Below are 15,287 nucleotides of genomic sequence, written 5' to 3' on the forward strand. Positions count from 1 at the left end.
TCCTCTAAACTAAAAGGGGATTAATGGCGTTGCAAAATAACAGCGAGCTGTTTGCTACGCTGCTGCTGGATATTTTCACTGACAACAAGATTTTATATTCCTCTTCATCTTTAAAAAAATGCAATACATTTAATAAACGCTTTTACTGTCAAAAGCAACACAGCACCTAACACCATATCAAAGTAAAGGCTGGAGGGCTATTTTGGCCTTAAACATTTATTATGCTTTGCTGTACATTAAAAATCATTTAGTCATATTTTTTTTTACTTAAAATTATTGAACATTAGGAGGTAGCTAATTATGATAATCCCACTCGTAAACTAAGTCACCGAATGTACAGGTTTTGCACTGAAACATGCACAGCATGCAACTGCATTTGCATTGCACGTGGCGCTTCACCACTGGGGACAACAACTGATTGCCAAATGTCACCTTGCTCCTCAAACAGAAGGCCAAAGACTTATCACAAATCACTTCTGGGAGAGGAAACCATTCTGTTTTTCAAGTGCGTTTTGTTGTTGTTCTTTGACTGTAATTCAAACTGCGCTCGTTTATGTGCATGAGTCATGAACAAAGGGTGAATTTTTAGATTTGATGCCAGTGTTAGATGTTCTATACCAACAATATATATTGCAGCTGCCTGAGCAAAATGGATCAGCTTGAGTCAGTCATGTTGCTTCTCAGCTGGAAACGTGCAATGACGTCCTTAGGAAAGCTGATCAGATCTGAAAGGCTTTTTCCGGTGGTATGAAGTGTGAACTATAAATCACCGTTCATACAGAGAAGAAAAATGTATTTGTATTTGCAGCTTTCATTGCCACAGATGAGGCATTTGTCCAAAGCAAAATACACGGGTTCAGAAACTGTTTTCTGCCTACCTGTTGACCACGCAGCTGTGTCAGGACTTACTCACACGTCCCTTTGACTTAGAATGAAGAAACGAGGGCGCAGAGCGACGCTGTGAGAAGATGAAATTTCCCCTGGTTGGCCAGGTCAAAGCTCCGGAGGGCCGAGGGTCTGCTCTTTCACACAGGCCAGTGCCGATGGCTGCGGTAGGAGGCCGTGCAGAAACCAAGTCCACCAGCCAGCGCCTCCCAGCGCCTTCGGCAACCTCCCAGGCCAAGGCCGCATCGTTCGTGTTGAGTGGCACTTGACAGGTTTTGACTTCACAGATTTGTTAGCTGCTTTCTGAAGTCACCCCGGTGTCTGCAGCCTCCCGCTCAGATCCAGAACACCCCATCAGGTGTCTGAGACCTGTCTGAGATGGGGGGCACACGGGTGTTGCTTTCCTTGAGATCGCACAGGCCATGCCAGCAGACCTCCACCTTTCTGCTCTGTTATTCCTGAGACTGTTCCAACAGGAGATGGTCCGAGGGGTGTCCAGGCTTCCCCACATGCTGCTGCACAGCTCACACTCCAGAAATAGTCACAATTCATCGGGTTTCGTAATTTTAACCAGCAAGAGGACTGCAAGGAGATGGACCGTACCTTTACATCTCCTGAAAACACGGTATCCGTTGCATGGGATGTGGGTTGGGACTTGGCAATAACTGGAGAGCACAAATTGGGTCCTTTTTTTATATATATTATAGTCCTTTAATACAGAGACCGTTTGTTCAAGATTGCTACAGATAGTAACAATGTATCTTAAAATAACACTTTATGCTAATGAATTATTTATTACAGAGGGAGAGGGAGTTAAAATGCTGCTTATGGTATCTGAAAAAATGTGCCTATTTCTACTGTAGGTCCTAGAGGATGACCTGGATACAAAAACAAAGCAAAAAAAAACCTTGAGATTAAGGACTGTGCACCCATTCTCATGGTGGGGGCAACACAAAAAGCGTTTGCCCAAGCAAAATAGCCCAAGGCTGCTGCCGTGTAAGCAAGTCACTATTTCTGTTGAGGCTGTGTTAACAGAGAGCTGTCTCGCCACTTCCAATTTCAGCGGGAATGCCCGCACTGCCCTTTGTGGCCTGTGTAAAAGAGAAAGCCCCGGGACCAGTCGGCAGGAACCAACTCGGAGCCAGCACCACTGACGGCTGGCTGGTGAGCTGGGTGCATCTGCGCAAAAATCTGCCTTAGGCCTTCAGCAACCATGCGGGCTTACTGACTTTATCCAAAGGCTTTGATAAATAATACAAAACTTAGTTTTCGTCCTCCTGTTTTCTGTGATGAAAGATATCTGTCCAAAAACTGCTGTCAGTGTCTCGGATATTCACATGTTCCAATGCCCTGTTTATTTGTTATGAAATGAAATAATTGTTGCTGAGCGAGGCTGGGTTTTACTCTCCACCTCCTCAGAGAAAACAAAGCTTCAAAACTGCAGATGTGCTTCTTGGGAAATCCTAGGTTTCCTAAGGTCTCCCTGCATATTTTTCTGAAAAGAATGCAAATGCAACAACAACAACAACAAATCCAAAATCACAAATACAAACATAAATAAACCTAAGGAGTGCAGTGTTAAGGCAACACTTCATGCGTACACCCATACACAAGGAGAAATGTTTGCCTTAGCAGTGGTGCATTCAGTTCCCAATGTTGTGGAAGGGGTTTTGCTGTTAGCTTCTTTAATTGCAATTGCATAGCTCATGGGGAAGTGTTACAACGTATTCAGAGTGATTTTGGTCAATCAGCAGCAAGTATTTCTCTCGTCAACCTTGTTAAGCAGATGAAGGTGAATTGTGTACAAGACTTCATGAGCTGGAGTCCCGAACTGGTGCTGGAAACTCAAGCTGAACAGTGTGAGAACATTATACAAATGTAGTAAAGTGCAGAGATGCTATTATTATTTTTTAATGAGAATAATTATGAGTCGGTAGGGGGTGACATTTGAAGCTGACACTGCAATGGAGTTCACAGTTTTTTCCAACATTTCGGTTTGGGCTGTAGCTCAAGGCTTTCCAGTTCTTTTCTTTTAACTAAACATACAAATTGCCCATTGCCACTAATGCTATGCTCCTAATTGAGAATGTTGATTTCACGTAAAGAAAAAATAGTTGCAACCAGATAAATTCAGGTGGGAAAGTAACTTTGAATGCATTGATGAGCTTCCTACTTCAGTTCAGTTTCCTTATTGCTCGCTATCTAGCAAATATTGTGCAACCAAGGTTGTTCACAGAAGGAGCTGAGGAATTTTTATTCATGGTCATGCATAGGTGTGCACACTTGTGTCTCGTGAAATGTAACCTAAAACCAGAGGCTGTACCACTCTCGGTTCAGCTAGGCAAACACAGAGCTCAAGCAACACATTTTAATGGAGCACTCACTAGTAGCTATTCATGAAAACCTCTGCGGTCCAAAGAGCTTTGATAGAAAAAGCGTCAGGCAATTCCAGTGGAGCACAACAGAATCAGGATGTTACTGCACAATTTATAAATGTAAACAGAGGAAAAAAATGACAAACAGAAGTTTCCAGCAACGACTGAAATTCAGCAAAATTTTAAAAAGATCCTCTTTTGATGCAAACATCTTAAAATGCAGAAAACACAGGAAATACTTAAGGCAGAAATTTTGTTTTCCAAAGTGTAAGTATGTCCTCAGCATAATTTAAGCAATCCATTGCAAACCTGATTGCTGCAATTACTTAAGGTAAACTTTTTGACTGCACCTATTGCACACATTCTCCACAGCTGTACAGCAAGAGCCTTCTCCGGTATCAGAGATTCTTCATCGTGATTAGCTGGTCTGTAGAAGTTCGATTTAGTAGTTGACTTAATTAGAAAAGATGCCATTTGTTTGCATCGTTCTATTTTATAATCTGGGGCATATCACTCCAAGCTTGAGATTTCTTTTTGGCGAGTTCCATCCACGATGGCTGGTCTGGAGCAGCATTACTGGCTTTCTTAAAGGGAATTATTTCCTCCTCTTTATCCATCAGTGCTGGGGACTGAGCTACTGTGAATAAAACACAGGGTACAGTTTACGTTAGCTTGCTCTGCATCTATACACCCTAACTCTCTCATTAAAAACTTGCTGAGTCTTGCTCTGCAGTAGGAAATCTTCGCATTTCACATCAAAACTTCTACAATACATTATTGAGGCAATAACCATTCTGAGCACAACAGAATGCAGTGGTTTTGTTTTGGTTTTGAATGACTGATACATTTTGGTCCCTAAACTTACTAAAAACGATAAGGTGACCTCGATTCCTTGCCATGTTCTGTGTTAACATCCAGGCCAAACAAGAGCAAGTCTTTCCATTATCGAGAGCACTCATTTGAGACTTCCTCCTTTACCCAACCTTCAACTCACAGGAATTTTATTACCATCCAAACTTCTGCCCTTCTTTCGGATCTGAATTTACCAAGTAGATTCAAAGTTATTGGGGGAGGACTGATGGGCAGATAGCTGGTGATCACATCATTCTTGCTTGCTTAGGAAAACACATGGAAATTGAACACTGTTGAAAATAATTTTGCATGCATTTTGCTTTTTACATTTGGGATCCAATCCTGTGAAATGGCCTGGCACTCTTGATTCACATTTCTTTCAACGTGAGTTTTGACTACTGTGTGATCAAAGAGGTAAAAGGAATAAGGCACCATAAAACTCCAGGCATGAGTGCTGAGAAAACAGTTCGCTCTTGCTGATGTGGGACTGGGACAGAGATTAGGATCTAACCCCTACTCCTCCAGCACACTCAAGCAGGATTTCTTCTGACGAGGTTATGAGATAAGAGGCTACATTTTAAGCATTTTCTTTCCTACCGGGGATAAAATGTGACAGTGAATTGGTTCTCATCAGCGGCTCCTTCACTTCAGACTTTGACTCTTTCCTCTGTTCTTCAGAAGTGGTTTTAAGTGCCAAGGATGAAGGTTTGCTCCATGGCTGCTTCACTGACTCCTAGGTACAGAGAGGGATAAAATCCAAACAATGCCCAGAGAACGAGACCAGTTTGGAAGAACACGAGCAAAGGGAGAGAACTGTCGTGGTCCAAACCACAAGGACTTACCACACACCGGCTCCACTCCTCTCACTCAAACCAGTAACTGTACAGAGAGCTCTGGGGGGTTCACATTTGTGCCCACAGTACTCAACTTTACAAACTGAAACTATCCCTCCGTATATCTTCTTTTTCATAACAGTATTTCTGTAGGTTGTTATAAAGTCAAAATGTATTCCAAGCCCTTTGGAAACCTCTACTAACATATACGGGACTTAGAAACAGCCTTGTTCTCTCATGTTTCCCCTCCACCTCCCAGATTTTGTGTTTTAGTGCACTGTTTTTCTGGAGGATTGAATGTAAATTCCCATAAAAAGGAAATCAAACACATCCTCCCGTGAATTTTTTTTTGCCAGTATCAAGAAGTACCCTGAAGTGATAGTGCCTGGTGCCACGCGAGAGCGAGAGGAAGTGGGAGCAGCACAGTGGCACCACGCCTCACACACTGCAGTCAGGAGCATCTTGGCATATTTCTCTGTTAGCTGATGCAGGCAAATAAAACGCATGGCATGCGTTTTAGGGAACATTGCCAACTACAATCTGGAGTTTCCTATTTTGACACAGAAACTGTACTTTGGGATTATTTAAACCCGCAGTGTTTTAACTGCTGTGACAATGCTGAGTATTATTGCAGTTTGCAATCTTGCCTCGGCATTTTATTAGATTTTACTTCTTATTAATCTAACCACTGCTACTTTTCTTCATGTAGACATCTTTTCTCATTTCAGGGTATAATAGAGTGATCTGGGTTTCTTATGCTACCATTTTAAGCAAGAAACTAGGTCATTTGCACTGGGAATGGCAAACTGGTATAGGCACACGCGTTCCTGCATCAGTGCCGTGTTCTTACTGCGCACGAGGAGACACAGGCAGCACTCGCACGCTGCTGCCTCCAAGAGCCAGCCCAGCAACAGGGAAGCCTTGTTAGTATTCTGTATCAACACCAAGTGCTTCTGCCAGCACAGCTTTGTCACCTGGGAAGATCTCTTGCTACAGGTATCACCTTGTTTTGCAGGGGATCTTTGAAGAGGCAGCACCGGCCCATGTTCTGTGGCACCACATGTGCGCCTCAGTTATCCGTGTACAAAGAACCAGAATTTATATCTTGGCACCGGCTGGAAGTGTGAAAGTTATTTTTATCCTGCTTCACTTCTCAAAGCTCTAAAAATTGTTGCTCTAAAATCCTTCTGGGACCAAGCTCTTCATTCAGTGTTAAATCAGCCAGAAGGTACAGGAGATTCAGTGAAATGGTGTGCTTAGAAGAATAATTAAGGGAATTTGTTCCCACTGTACTGAGAGAGACTGTACAATTTAGCACCTTTTTTGGTTATTTTAGCATATGATACACGCCCTAGGTCTGGTAAGTATGTACTGGGAACCCAAGGAAGTTTACACACCTCTCTTAGTTCCAGGATTTCTTGGAGATATAAAATTACTTATCTGAATAACCAGGGGACTCTGCATCTGTAACACATTTACGAGAGCAGTGTCTTTGTTACTTACGATTATGCTCATTCAGTATCTGTAATCACTGCAGCATTTGGTTGGTAGAATAGCAATAGATACGAAGATTACTAGAGGAATGGGATACGAAAGCATCACAAATTTGTACTGAACGTACCTCTGTTCTTTCCTTCTCTTTATTCTGTTTCTCTGTATCTGATTTAGCATCTGGAGTCACAAGTTTCTCTCTGTCGACTTCCTGCTCTTGCTGTGTGCCCCTCTGCTTCTGCCTGGCGATGGTAATCCAGGCGGGCTCTGTGGGACTGTCGGGATCCCTTCTGGAGTCTCCAGCAGTCACCAGGGAAGGCATGCTTCTCTCTGTTGGCAGATTATTTATATACACGGTTACTCGAAAGAGCTGTAATTAGCTTCAGCTCTCACTTGCTCAATACACTGGTTTGTCACACGAAGTGGGATAAGCCTGGGGAAATAGGAATTCTTTTTAGTTTGGTCTCCAGAGAGCAATTTTCATGTGCTCACCATTTTAAGTTACCAATCTACTGGTGAGGAAACGCTTCTCATCTTTGTTCAGCCAGAGTCGAGCATCACTGCCCTCAGGTGAGGGAGATGCAGGGAAGTCAGCCAAGCTTCAACAAACTACCCGTTTTCCAAGGTCTCCTCTTCTCCCTGGAGATGAGCAGCAGCCGATTCAAAGCTGGACACAGCTGGGCCAGGGGGTTACAAAGGCAATTCCTCCCCACCGTGGCTCCCATGCCCAAACAGCAGCGGGTGATGCCTCAGGTTGGCTCCTGCCTTCCTGCGGCCCCTTTAGGAGCGGCCTCCCTGGCTCAGCCCCTCGTTGCCTGCAGTCGGAGTCACCTGAGCACGCAGGAATACTGCTAAAACCACAGGGTTAATTCCAGTGTTTGACACAAGGCTTACTTGGACTTATCCCTGCTGACACTGACCAAGCCCTGCGTTCAGGCCAGTCATCCTCAGCATGCTCTACCAGAACCGAGATTTCAGCGAGACATGAAAAAAACGTATTTCCTACAGAAAAGGGTCAAAAGTGCCACCCTGCTATTCTCACAACTGCTGTTAAGGGACAAGCAGTATCCGGAGCTACAGGGAGGTGAAACGCCGTGTATTCAAACACACTGTGAAGAGAAATCCTGTCTGTAGGCTGAAGAGAACTGGAGGAAGAGAAGAGCCACAGGTCCTCTCTTGGCTCCAGTCCCCAGGTTCTCTGCTACTTCCTTGCCTTACACCGCACCCAAATTTCAGTTTTCCAACTAATACAGAGCCTCTGGGTGGTTTAAATGAGGAATGAGAACAGTGCTAATGCTGCCATGTGCCATGACAGGGGCACAGCGAAAAAAGCTTCCTCAGCTGCTTCTGGCCAGCACGTTCCCGAATTTATGGAAGGCTACCTCAGAGCAGAAGTTAAGCATTTTCATCTCCTAAAATCATACCTAGTTCTGCCCCCTAGAAATAAAGTTTGTTACCTATTCGGCACCCTGCTCAGGGGCCAGGGGTGAGGCAGACCCAGCCGGGAGGGATCGCTGACCCATGCTCGGCTGCTGTGCTGGCACAGAGCTCTGCCACCCTGCCTCAGGACCCCGAGGAGGTGGCAAACGTTTTTGGAGAGCCTAATTCTAATTTAGAAGAATGTGGCCCCGTCACAAAAGCAGGCAGGTGTCTCTGAAGGCACGTTTGAGATGCCTCGTGCAGGCACGGGGGATGAAGGGGATGCTGCTCGCCCAGGCAGCTCTCACACGAGCTGGAGTCTGTGAACTCAGACACATTTTGAGAGGTCCATGAAGTTTATTTGCTCAGGGCTTTTCTCATGTCACTGTTGTACCTCACCGTGACAGACTAGTTAGCTGAGCAAGGAAACACTGTAAAGCCTGTGTCAGCTGAAAACCACAGAGGGAGAAAACAAGGTTTTCTTTAAGGCCAAAGGAAGATGTGTTGCCCGCTGACACCCGCGTTTCCCTTCACGTTCACCTCATGTGATCTCGCAGGGAAACCTCTGAAAGAAACAAGCCAGGAACTCAGTGGTGTGAAGGCAGCACAGATGAAGCAGGGCCCCGGGACACTGACGGAGCTTCCCTCCCCCAGTACTCTGCGTCCCACCTACGCCCCACCTTTCTGTGCCAACAGCTGTTCCTCACATAACCTTCTCCCCTCCTCTTCACTGCCCTCGCTTCATTTTTGTCTCGTTTCACAGACTGCGACTTTAATGCCAGGAGAGATCTCCAGGTGTCATCTAGTCTGTCTTTCAGCTGGAAGGCAAAAATCAGTTGCAAGACCTATTTGACATAAACTGTATCCTCACCAACATCTAGGCTGGTCTTAAAACCTCTAAAGATGGGCCAGATCTCATGGCCTTCTTAGACAATCTATCCAGAGAGCTGGCTGTTCTTTTTCCACTAGATCTTCTCCCACTGGGTAAGGTAAACCTTCCTTGCTCTAATTTAAATCCATAAATTCTCCTATACACTGTGGACGTGAGCGGATTATTCATATCATCCTTGTGGCAGCCTTTTTACGCTTTGAAGGCTTAGACCACATTTCATTTTTTAAAAATACAATTCTGATTAGTTGTATTCTCTAGATGCTTTAAATGAATTGTCCTAATTTAGTCCAAATCTTCTTCAAAATAATGGCGTTCAAAACTGGCAAGTATCATTGTGATGAAATGGTGCTGGCATCAGGTGGAGTGGAAGGGCTACTCCACATGCCATAGAGATATTCTCCTGTAGACATTGGTCAGTACAATGAGTTTTTTTTTTCAGGATTATATCATTCTTGTTTGAAATTTAGTTTGTGAGCTCCAGCTCGTGTTACTTCCCTTCTTCCCTTCCCTTTTTGCATCTGTGCATCCGATTATTTTTGCACACATAGCAGCATTTCGTACTTGTCTGTAACAAAAATATTCTTTTCAAACTGTGTTTCAATCTCTCAAGAGAACACTGATTTCTATTCTTGTCCTGCAGCGTGCCCGCAGGCTTTCCAGCTTGGTAGTACTTGCAAATGTAAGAAGCACACACTTAGTTCCATCACCCATGTCCTTAAAAATACCAAACAGTGCCATAAGCAGGATGACCACTGTTAATATGACAGTGAATCATTAGTTGGCACATTCAGCAGCTTTGCATCAACCCAGCGAGGAGCTTCACCAAGACTGCATTTACGGGAATGTCGTAAGAGGATGTAATGACACTTACCCATTTGCCCTGTAATAGAAGTTATCACTTGATTTGACTTCTCTTCATCAACCCATGGTGTTTGGAACTTATATCCATGTTGTCTTGTAGACATTTAGAAATAGCTCAATTACTCCTTTCAGTATTTCCTATTAAGTTAAGGGTTATATAACACCCTTTCTCCCTCTCTCTTTTCCACACCTCACCTCCTTTTTCAAGATGTGGGGCCTCCTGGAGCCTTCCCTTCCACGTTTCTCCAAGATAACCACTAGCAGCTCAAGCACTAGCCAGTCTTCTTTGAGTCTCTTAGGAAGAATTTCATCAGGAGCTTCACCACTAAACCCACAGAGCTGAATCGATGTGATGCCTGCTAATACATCTGCAATCGTATTCTCTCATTTGTTTTGCAGGTCACGCCCATGTACCTTTTTAGATAGTAAGCCTCCATTTGGCCAGCCAGACTCTTCCTGTAACTCCATCCCACCAAACATCCCCTTTCCCTACGTGTCCAGGCCTCAGTTTCAAGACTGGGCTTTTTCCTCTGACTGTACAGCTGCAGAGGCACCAGTACAACTTTTTCCCAGCTGCTAGCACCTTTGTAATGCCCTTCCCTGTCTCTTATCTTGGCCTTCACAAACACCAATCCTTTACTCTGAAGTCCCCTTTCAATCCACCCACCAGCCCTTCCATAACATTGGGAACCCAGCTTCTGCCTTGGGCCTGCAGGAGGTTTTACTTCTTAGTCTTTGTGATCCAAAGTCACCCTTTGTGTTTTGTCCCATTTTCCCTGTCACACCACAGGGGCTTTCTGTAAACACCAGCTGAACCACATGTTGCTCTTCCTCAGCTCCCACCAAACAATCAATACTGACAGTGACTGCTACACTCAGGCTCTACTTACTGTGCTACGTGTAATAGTCTTACTGCTCTTTGTGCTCCCCTTTCTGTTATCCTCATGTATTTAGAATTCCTCTCTCTTGTTTTGATATGCATTTCCTAGCACAACAGGGTTCCCGATCCCTCAGTGATATCTCAGGAGACTGCTATTATAACAATGTTTCTCGTAAGGCAGATATTACAATGGGAAGCATCGAATGCTTTGGCTTTTCAGATAATTCTCCTTGATGAGAAACCAGACAACCTAGTCATGCTAATTAAAAGGCAGCCAAATTAGAGCCAAGCATCATCCTGTAAGAGATGGTATCAGAACGCTCCTGTGATAATAGCAATAAAAAAAGCTCTTCATCAACAGCTTTAAAGATAAAGATATGTACCTGTGCAGGCCTGACCTAGGACAGTAGGACAGCAGAGTAGTAACACCTACACCAAGGAGGATCAAGAGCTTCTGGGAGGGGCTCTCTTGTTTCTTCAAGCAATTTTGTTTTTCCTCTCATTGTTGTGAGAGTCTTTGCTACAGGAAGCAAGGCAGGCAGGCGAGGCAGGGGAAATGTGTTCTCTTCAGCAAAAAGAAAATTAGATGCAGTCTGTGCAGGATTTGCTACCTTATCAGTCAGCCAGAATTACCGTAAGGGGACAAAGAGATGCATTCACAATTTATTATCTTGCCCGTTGCCCAGAGGTCCTTTACATCCTACTGCCTGTAACTAGGGAAGGCAGCGTGGCAGTGAACATGCATCGCTCTTCCAGCTGCTTTATGGTACCAGCAAAAGATGGAAGGTGGTACAGTAATACAGGAGAAAGTAACGTGGAGCGAGTCACCGTTGCAGCTGAAGGTTGTCTGAGTCTCTCCTATGAAACTCAGAAGTCCTGAAGACTGCTAAAAGGCCAGAACCTTTCTCTGGAAGTGACTATTCACAAAAGAAGTGTTACTTGCACATCTTCCTCGTTTCAGTGACTGTCTACTCAGCCCAAACAAGTCCTCCCTATCTTATCCCGCCCCATCCAGTCACGAGGCAGTCAGGATGCTTTCATGATTCACCGTGCAACAAAGCTCAGCATTTAAGGAACTGGCTAGCTGCAGCGTAACCAAGAAGCACTCAGAAGACCAATCTAATTCCCACTTCTCCCCTAAGTCACACACACGGCAGCTAACACGAGAGCTCCCAGCAAGTACACCCCGCTTTCAGGGAGACAGCACGGCCCAAAACACAAGCAGAAGCATCCTCTCTTGGAAGTTGTGCAGGGCTGGCATGCCCCCAACTCGACAAGTGCTCTGCATTTCAGTTCTCCTTCTGTGAAGCAGGGGTGAGCCTCTCGTTCTCACATCGCACTCAGGAATTTCTGAATAAAACTGAATTCTGAATCACATCCTTCAGTTCTGATTACAACATGTTGTTTCAAACAATGCACTATTCAACCCTCTACCTAATAACTTAATGAACTAATAAAGGATGGCATTGGCAGTGATTTATCTCTCGTTCACTCACAGTTTTAATCTCATGATTGTTCCTTTCCTTGGAAAGGATTTGGCCCAAAGCTTTTGGAAAGAAGAGCGAGCCCCTTCTTCCCCTTGAGGTAAGTCACAGAAAACAGGAGGGCACCAGGTCAGAACTTGTCCAACTGCTCTGCACGTAATGTCACCACACAGGAAAACTCAGTATTTACTGCTCAAGTCTGCTGCCTCTTGAAACCACACACAAAGGCTTCTGAAGCTCTTCCTTCACCTCTTCCACCCCAGCACATGCAAAGACAAACCCCACTGCTCCACCAGCCCTGAGCTCCTCACCACTTCCTCAGCTTCAAGGCTCACCACCAAAGACCCTATCGTACCTTTTAAATTCTTTCATGCAGATAAGAATCACCTAAGCTCTTCTCAGCTGGGTCTGACAGCAGCAGAGCTGGCTCAATGCTCCTTAAAGTGGAAAATTCCCCTGCTGCTGCTGTTAAATGCAGGTATCTGTTTCCTTCTGTATCTTACTAACGCAGCTTTTTTAATTTTTATTTTATTTTATTTTCTCAGAGACTACAGCTCTGCTCTTACAGATGAGATTTCTTCTGCCTAGATATTGGGGAAATGAATGTGTCCACTTCGCACTGAAAGCTGGATGTTATTCTTTCACGTGTATCTGGCTGGTTGTGTGAACAGTAAGATGAAGGTACAACACAACTCTTCATGGACCTATATTTAAGGAGGATCTATAACATGGACCTATGTATGGAGGATCTATAATTGCCTCGTTATTGTGGCTTGGTTTATATACACACAGAAAGTAGGAGAGTAACACATGCCTACTTCTGTCTATTGACAGACAGATATACCCAGTGTATTCAGATGTGTGCAGGGTTGTGTGTGTGCACTGCATACATGAATAACCACAGCAAAGACATATTTAACAGAGCCCTGAACTTCAGGGATTGATTTGGTTTAAATATGGCCTCAGATACTGTACCTGACTCCTTTAAATCTAAAAGCCTTTATGCAGACAAACTACAGCAGAGGCTGTTTGTAACATTTAGATCCTGTACCTGAGACTGCATCTTATGCCTGCAAGGACTGCAAAGAGTGGTTACTTTTGCCACACAAAAGGTCCGAGGCAGAATATTACAGCCTTTTGAAAGACATACCTCTGAGAGCAAGCAAAGCTAGCTTGTGTGTTTCCTGTGTGTTGTGAAAGCAAACATACTCATAACTAATCCAAACAACTTTACACAGAGATATAAAGCCCCTGTATACACGCATCATTGTTTTGTAAGACTGTTTATGCTTGCATTCCACATATTTCATTCCCCATTGTTGTATGTTTGCTCGTTTTTGAAACAGCAGATATTTTATGAAGGGCTTTAAAAATGCACATGGCATTTGGTTTACTCTGTTCTAAATATTTCCCCTTCATTATTAAAGTACTCTCTGCATCCGTGTCAGTGTACACATCCAGTTCTTTAACTTCAGACAAAGCAATTTGAAAAGATTTGGCTATATATTTCTGAAATTCCTTTTTTTTTGAAGCTGCTCTGCGAGGGATTTGTCTTTTGGTTGGATCTTTACCACTGATGTTGTTTCTTTTTTTTACAGAAGAAATTGCTATGTGTGCATCACAGTCTGTTTCACTGCTGGAAAACAGCAACATCAGAAAATAGCCTGACACAACCTAAAAAACAACTTCTTCTGGGGAAAAAAAAAAAAGAGGACAGCCTTCTTTCAGCTATAGACAGATACAGACAGCATTAGAGCAATGTCTTTTTATGTAGAGAGAAACATTTTTCCTGTCATTTCAAAGCCCAGATTTGCCACACAATGCATACCGATTTTATTTGCCATTACAGTCACCTTTCTTCCCCGAGTTCCTTTTCTCCTTTAGAGAAAGTCTCGTTACTATAGCCCCCCAGTCACTTATTTTTATAGATCCTAACGTGCACACTCTCACAGGTATTACTTATGGTTTTGCTCTTGTAATAACCCGTTAGCGTGTGTTGTTTCTGCCCTTTACAGGATTTATAGAATACCAGCCCCAAACAACACAGCTTAGCGTTTCAATTCTTGCAAAGACTTGTGCCTGTAGCTCCTGAAACTTAAAAATTACTCCTCCGGGCAGCTAGGGTGACTGATTTCACACATCCATTAAAAAAGTCACCTTGCAGCCCCGCAGAGGCCAAGCAATCCCCTGCTAGTTCCCCAGAAAATGCCGGTGAGAAGACTGCTGCTGTCACCTTTGGTGGCAAGCCAGCCTGCCCGCAGCCCTCGCGGTGCCTCTGGTACCAGGAGTGCTGAAAAGCCAAAAATTGAACCGAATGAACCAAATTGCTCCTGCTCGCCCCGTGACACAGCAAGCTGACTTTCTCAAGCTGATTGTACAGGGAAAGGGAATTGCACCCCCTTGCATCGTGATTTCACAGCTTGCCTTCTCGTTCAGCAGAGGAATTTCCTGACTTGCAGCAGGCAGAAACTCCCTGACAGCGTTGAGTGTCCCTCGGTGGCAACCACAGCTCTTTGGAAGGGCTCATGAGTGCAAAGAATAGAGGAGGGCTGGGTGCCAGAGCTGATGGTGGTTAGACAAAAAAGAGTGGGTGGCCCAGAATACACGAGGGCCAGTTTGTTGTTAAGCCACGCGATCGATCCCTGGAAGAGACGTGCTGATGATGCTTTTCACATTGCTGCTGCTGGCAGTAACAAAGCTACCCTCCTGATTCACTGGGCTGAGGCAAATGTTTCAAAGAGCTTAAAATGACACTTGCACAGGGGCATTGCACTGCCCTACAAAGCCATTTTTCCCTCATTGCATCCTACGGCTCAAGATCTCTTGAGCCTCATCAGTCTCTTCTCCCAAGCACCAAGTGATAAGACAAGAGGAGAAGGCCTTAAGTTGTGCCAGTTGTTTAGGCTGGATATTAGGAAAAATTTCTTCACTGAAAGAGTTGTGAAGTATTGGAACAGGCTGCCTAGGGAAGTAGTTGAGTCACCATCCCTAGAGGTATTCAAAAAACGTGTAGATGTGGTGCTTAGGGTGTAATGGTGGACTCGGCAGTGCTAGGTTAAAGGTTGCACCAGATGATCTTAGAGGTCTTGTCCAACCAGATGATCTTAGAGGTCTTTTCCAACCTTTATTTTTATTTTTATGATTCTGTGATTCTAAGATGCCCTTTGCAGAAGTAATGCCGAATTCTCCTGGGGTGATGCTGTGTAAGTCCCCCGTTGCCCCCAAGCTGGTGCTGTGCCCAGACAGTTGAGCACACCTCATTCACCTGCAGCCTGTGGCAGCCACCTCAGGCTGATGTGGTGGCTTAGAACAAGG

The 15,287-nt window shown here is 44.4% G+C and overlaps 1 protein-coding gene across 9 annotated transcripts in view; it reads right to left on the bottom strand.

Moving 5' to 3' along the window:
• Positions 1–200: 200 nt before the first annotated feature.
• The window catches only part of CRACDL (CRACD like), a 66,200-nt gene continuing 51,113 nt past the window's right edge, over positions 201–15,287 (bottom strand). For 8 of the 9 annotated variants that reach the window (XM_048048128.2, XM_048048127.2, XM_013180728.3 and 5 more), the window contains 3 exons: positions 6,567–6,766; positions 4,710–4,845; positions 201–3,897 (listed from right to left, as the gene is read on the bottom strand). In XM_048048128.2, coding sequence (XP_047904085.2) covers positions 3,749–3,897; positions 4,710–4,845; positions 6,567–6,766 — 485 coding nt within the window. In that variant the 3' untranslated portion in view covers positions 201–3,748. The remainder of the gene's footprint in view (positions 3,898–4,709; positions 4,846–6,566; positions 6,767–15,287) is intronic. The other variant, XM_013180724.3, reaches the window with a different exon arrangement.

This window comes from Anser cygnoides, chromosome 1 (genome assembly GCF_040182565.1).
Source record: "Anser cygnoides isolate HZ-2024a breed goose chromosome 1, Taihu_goose_T2T_genome, whole genome shotgun sequence".
Classification (NCBI taxonomy): domain Eukaryota; kingdom Metazoa; phylum Chordata; class Aves; order Anseriformes; family Anatidae; genus Anser; species Anser cygnoides.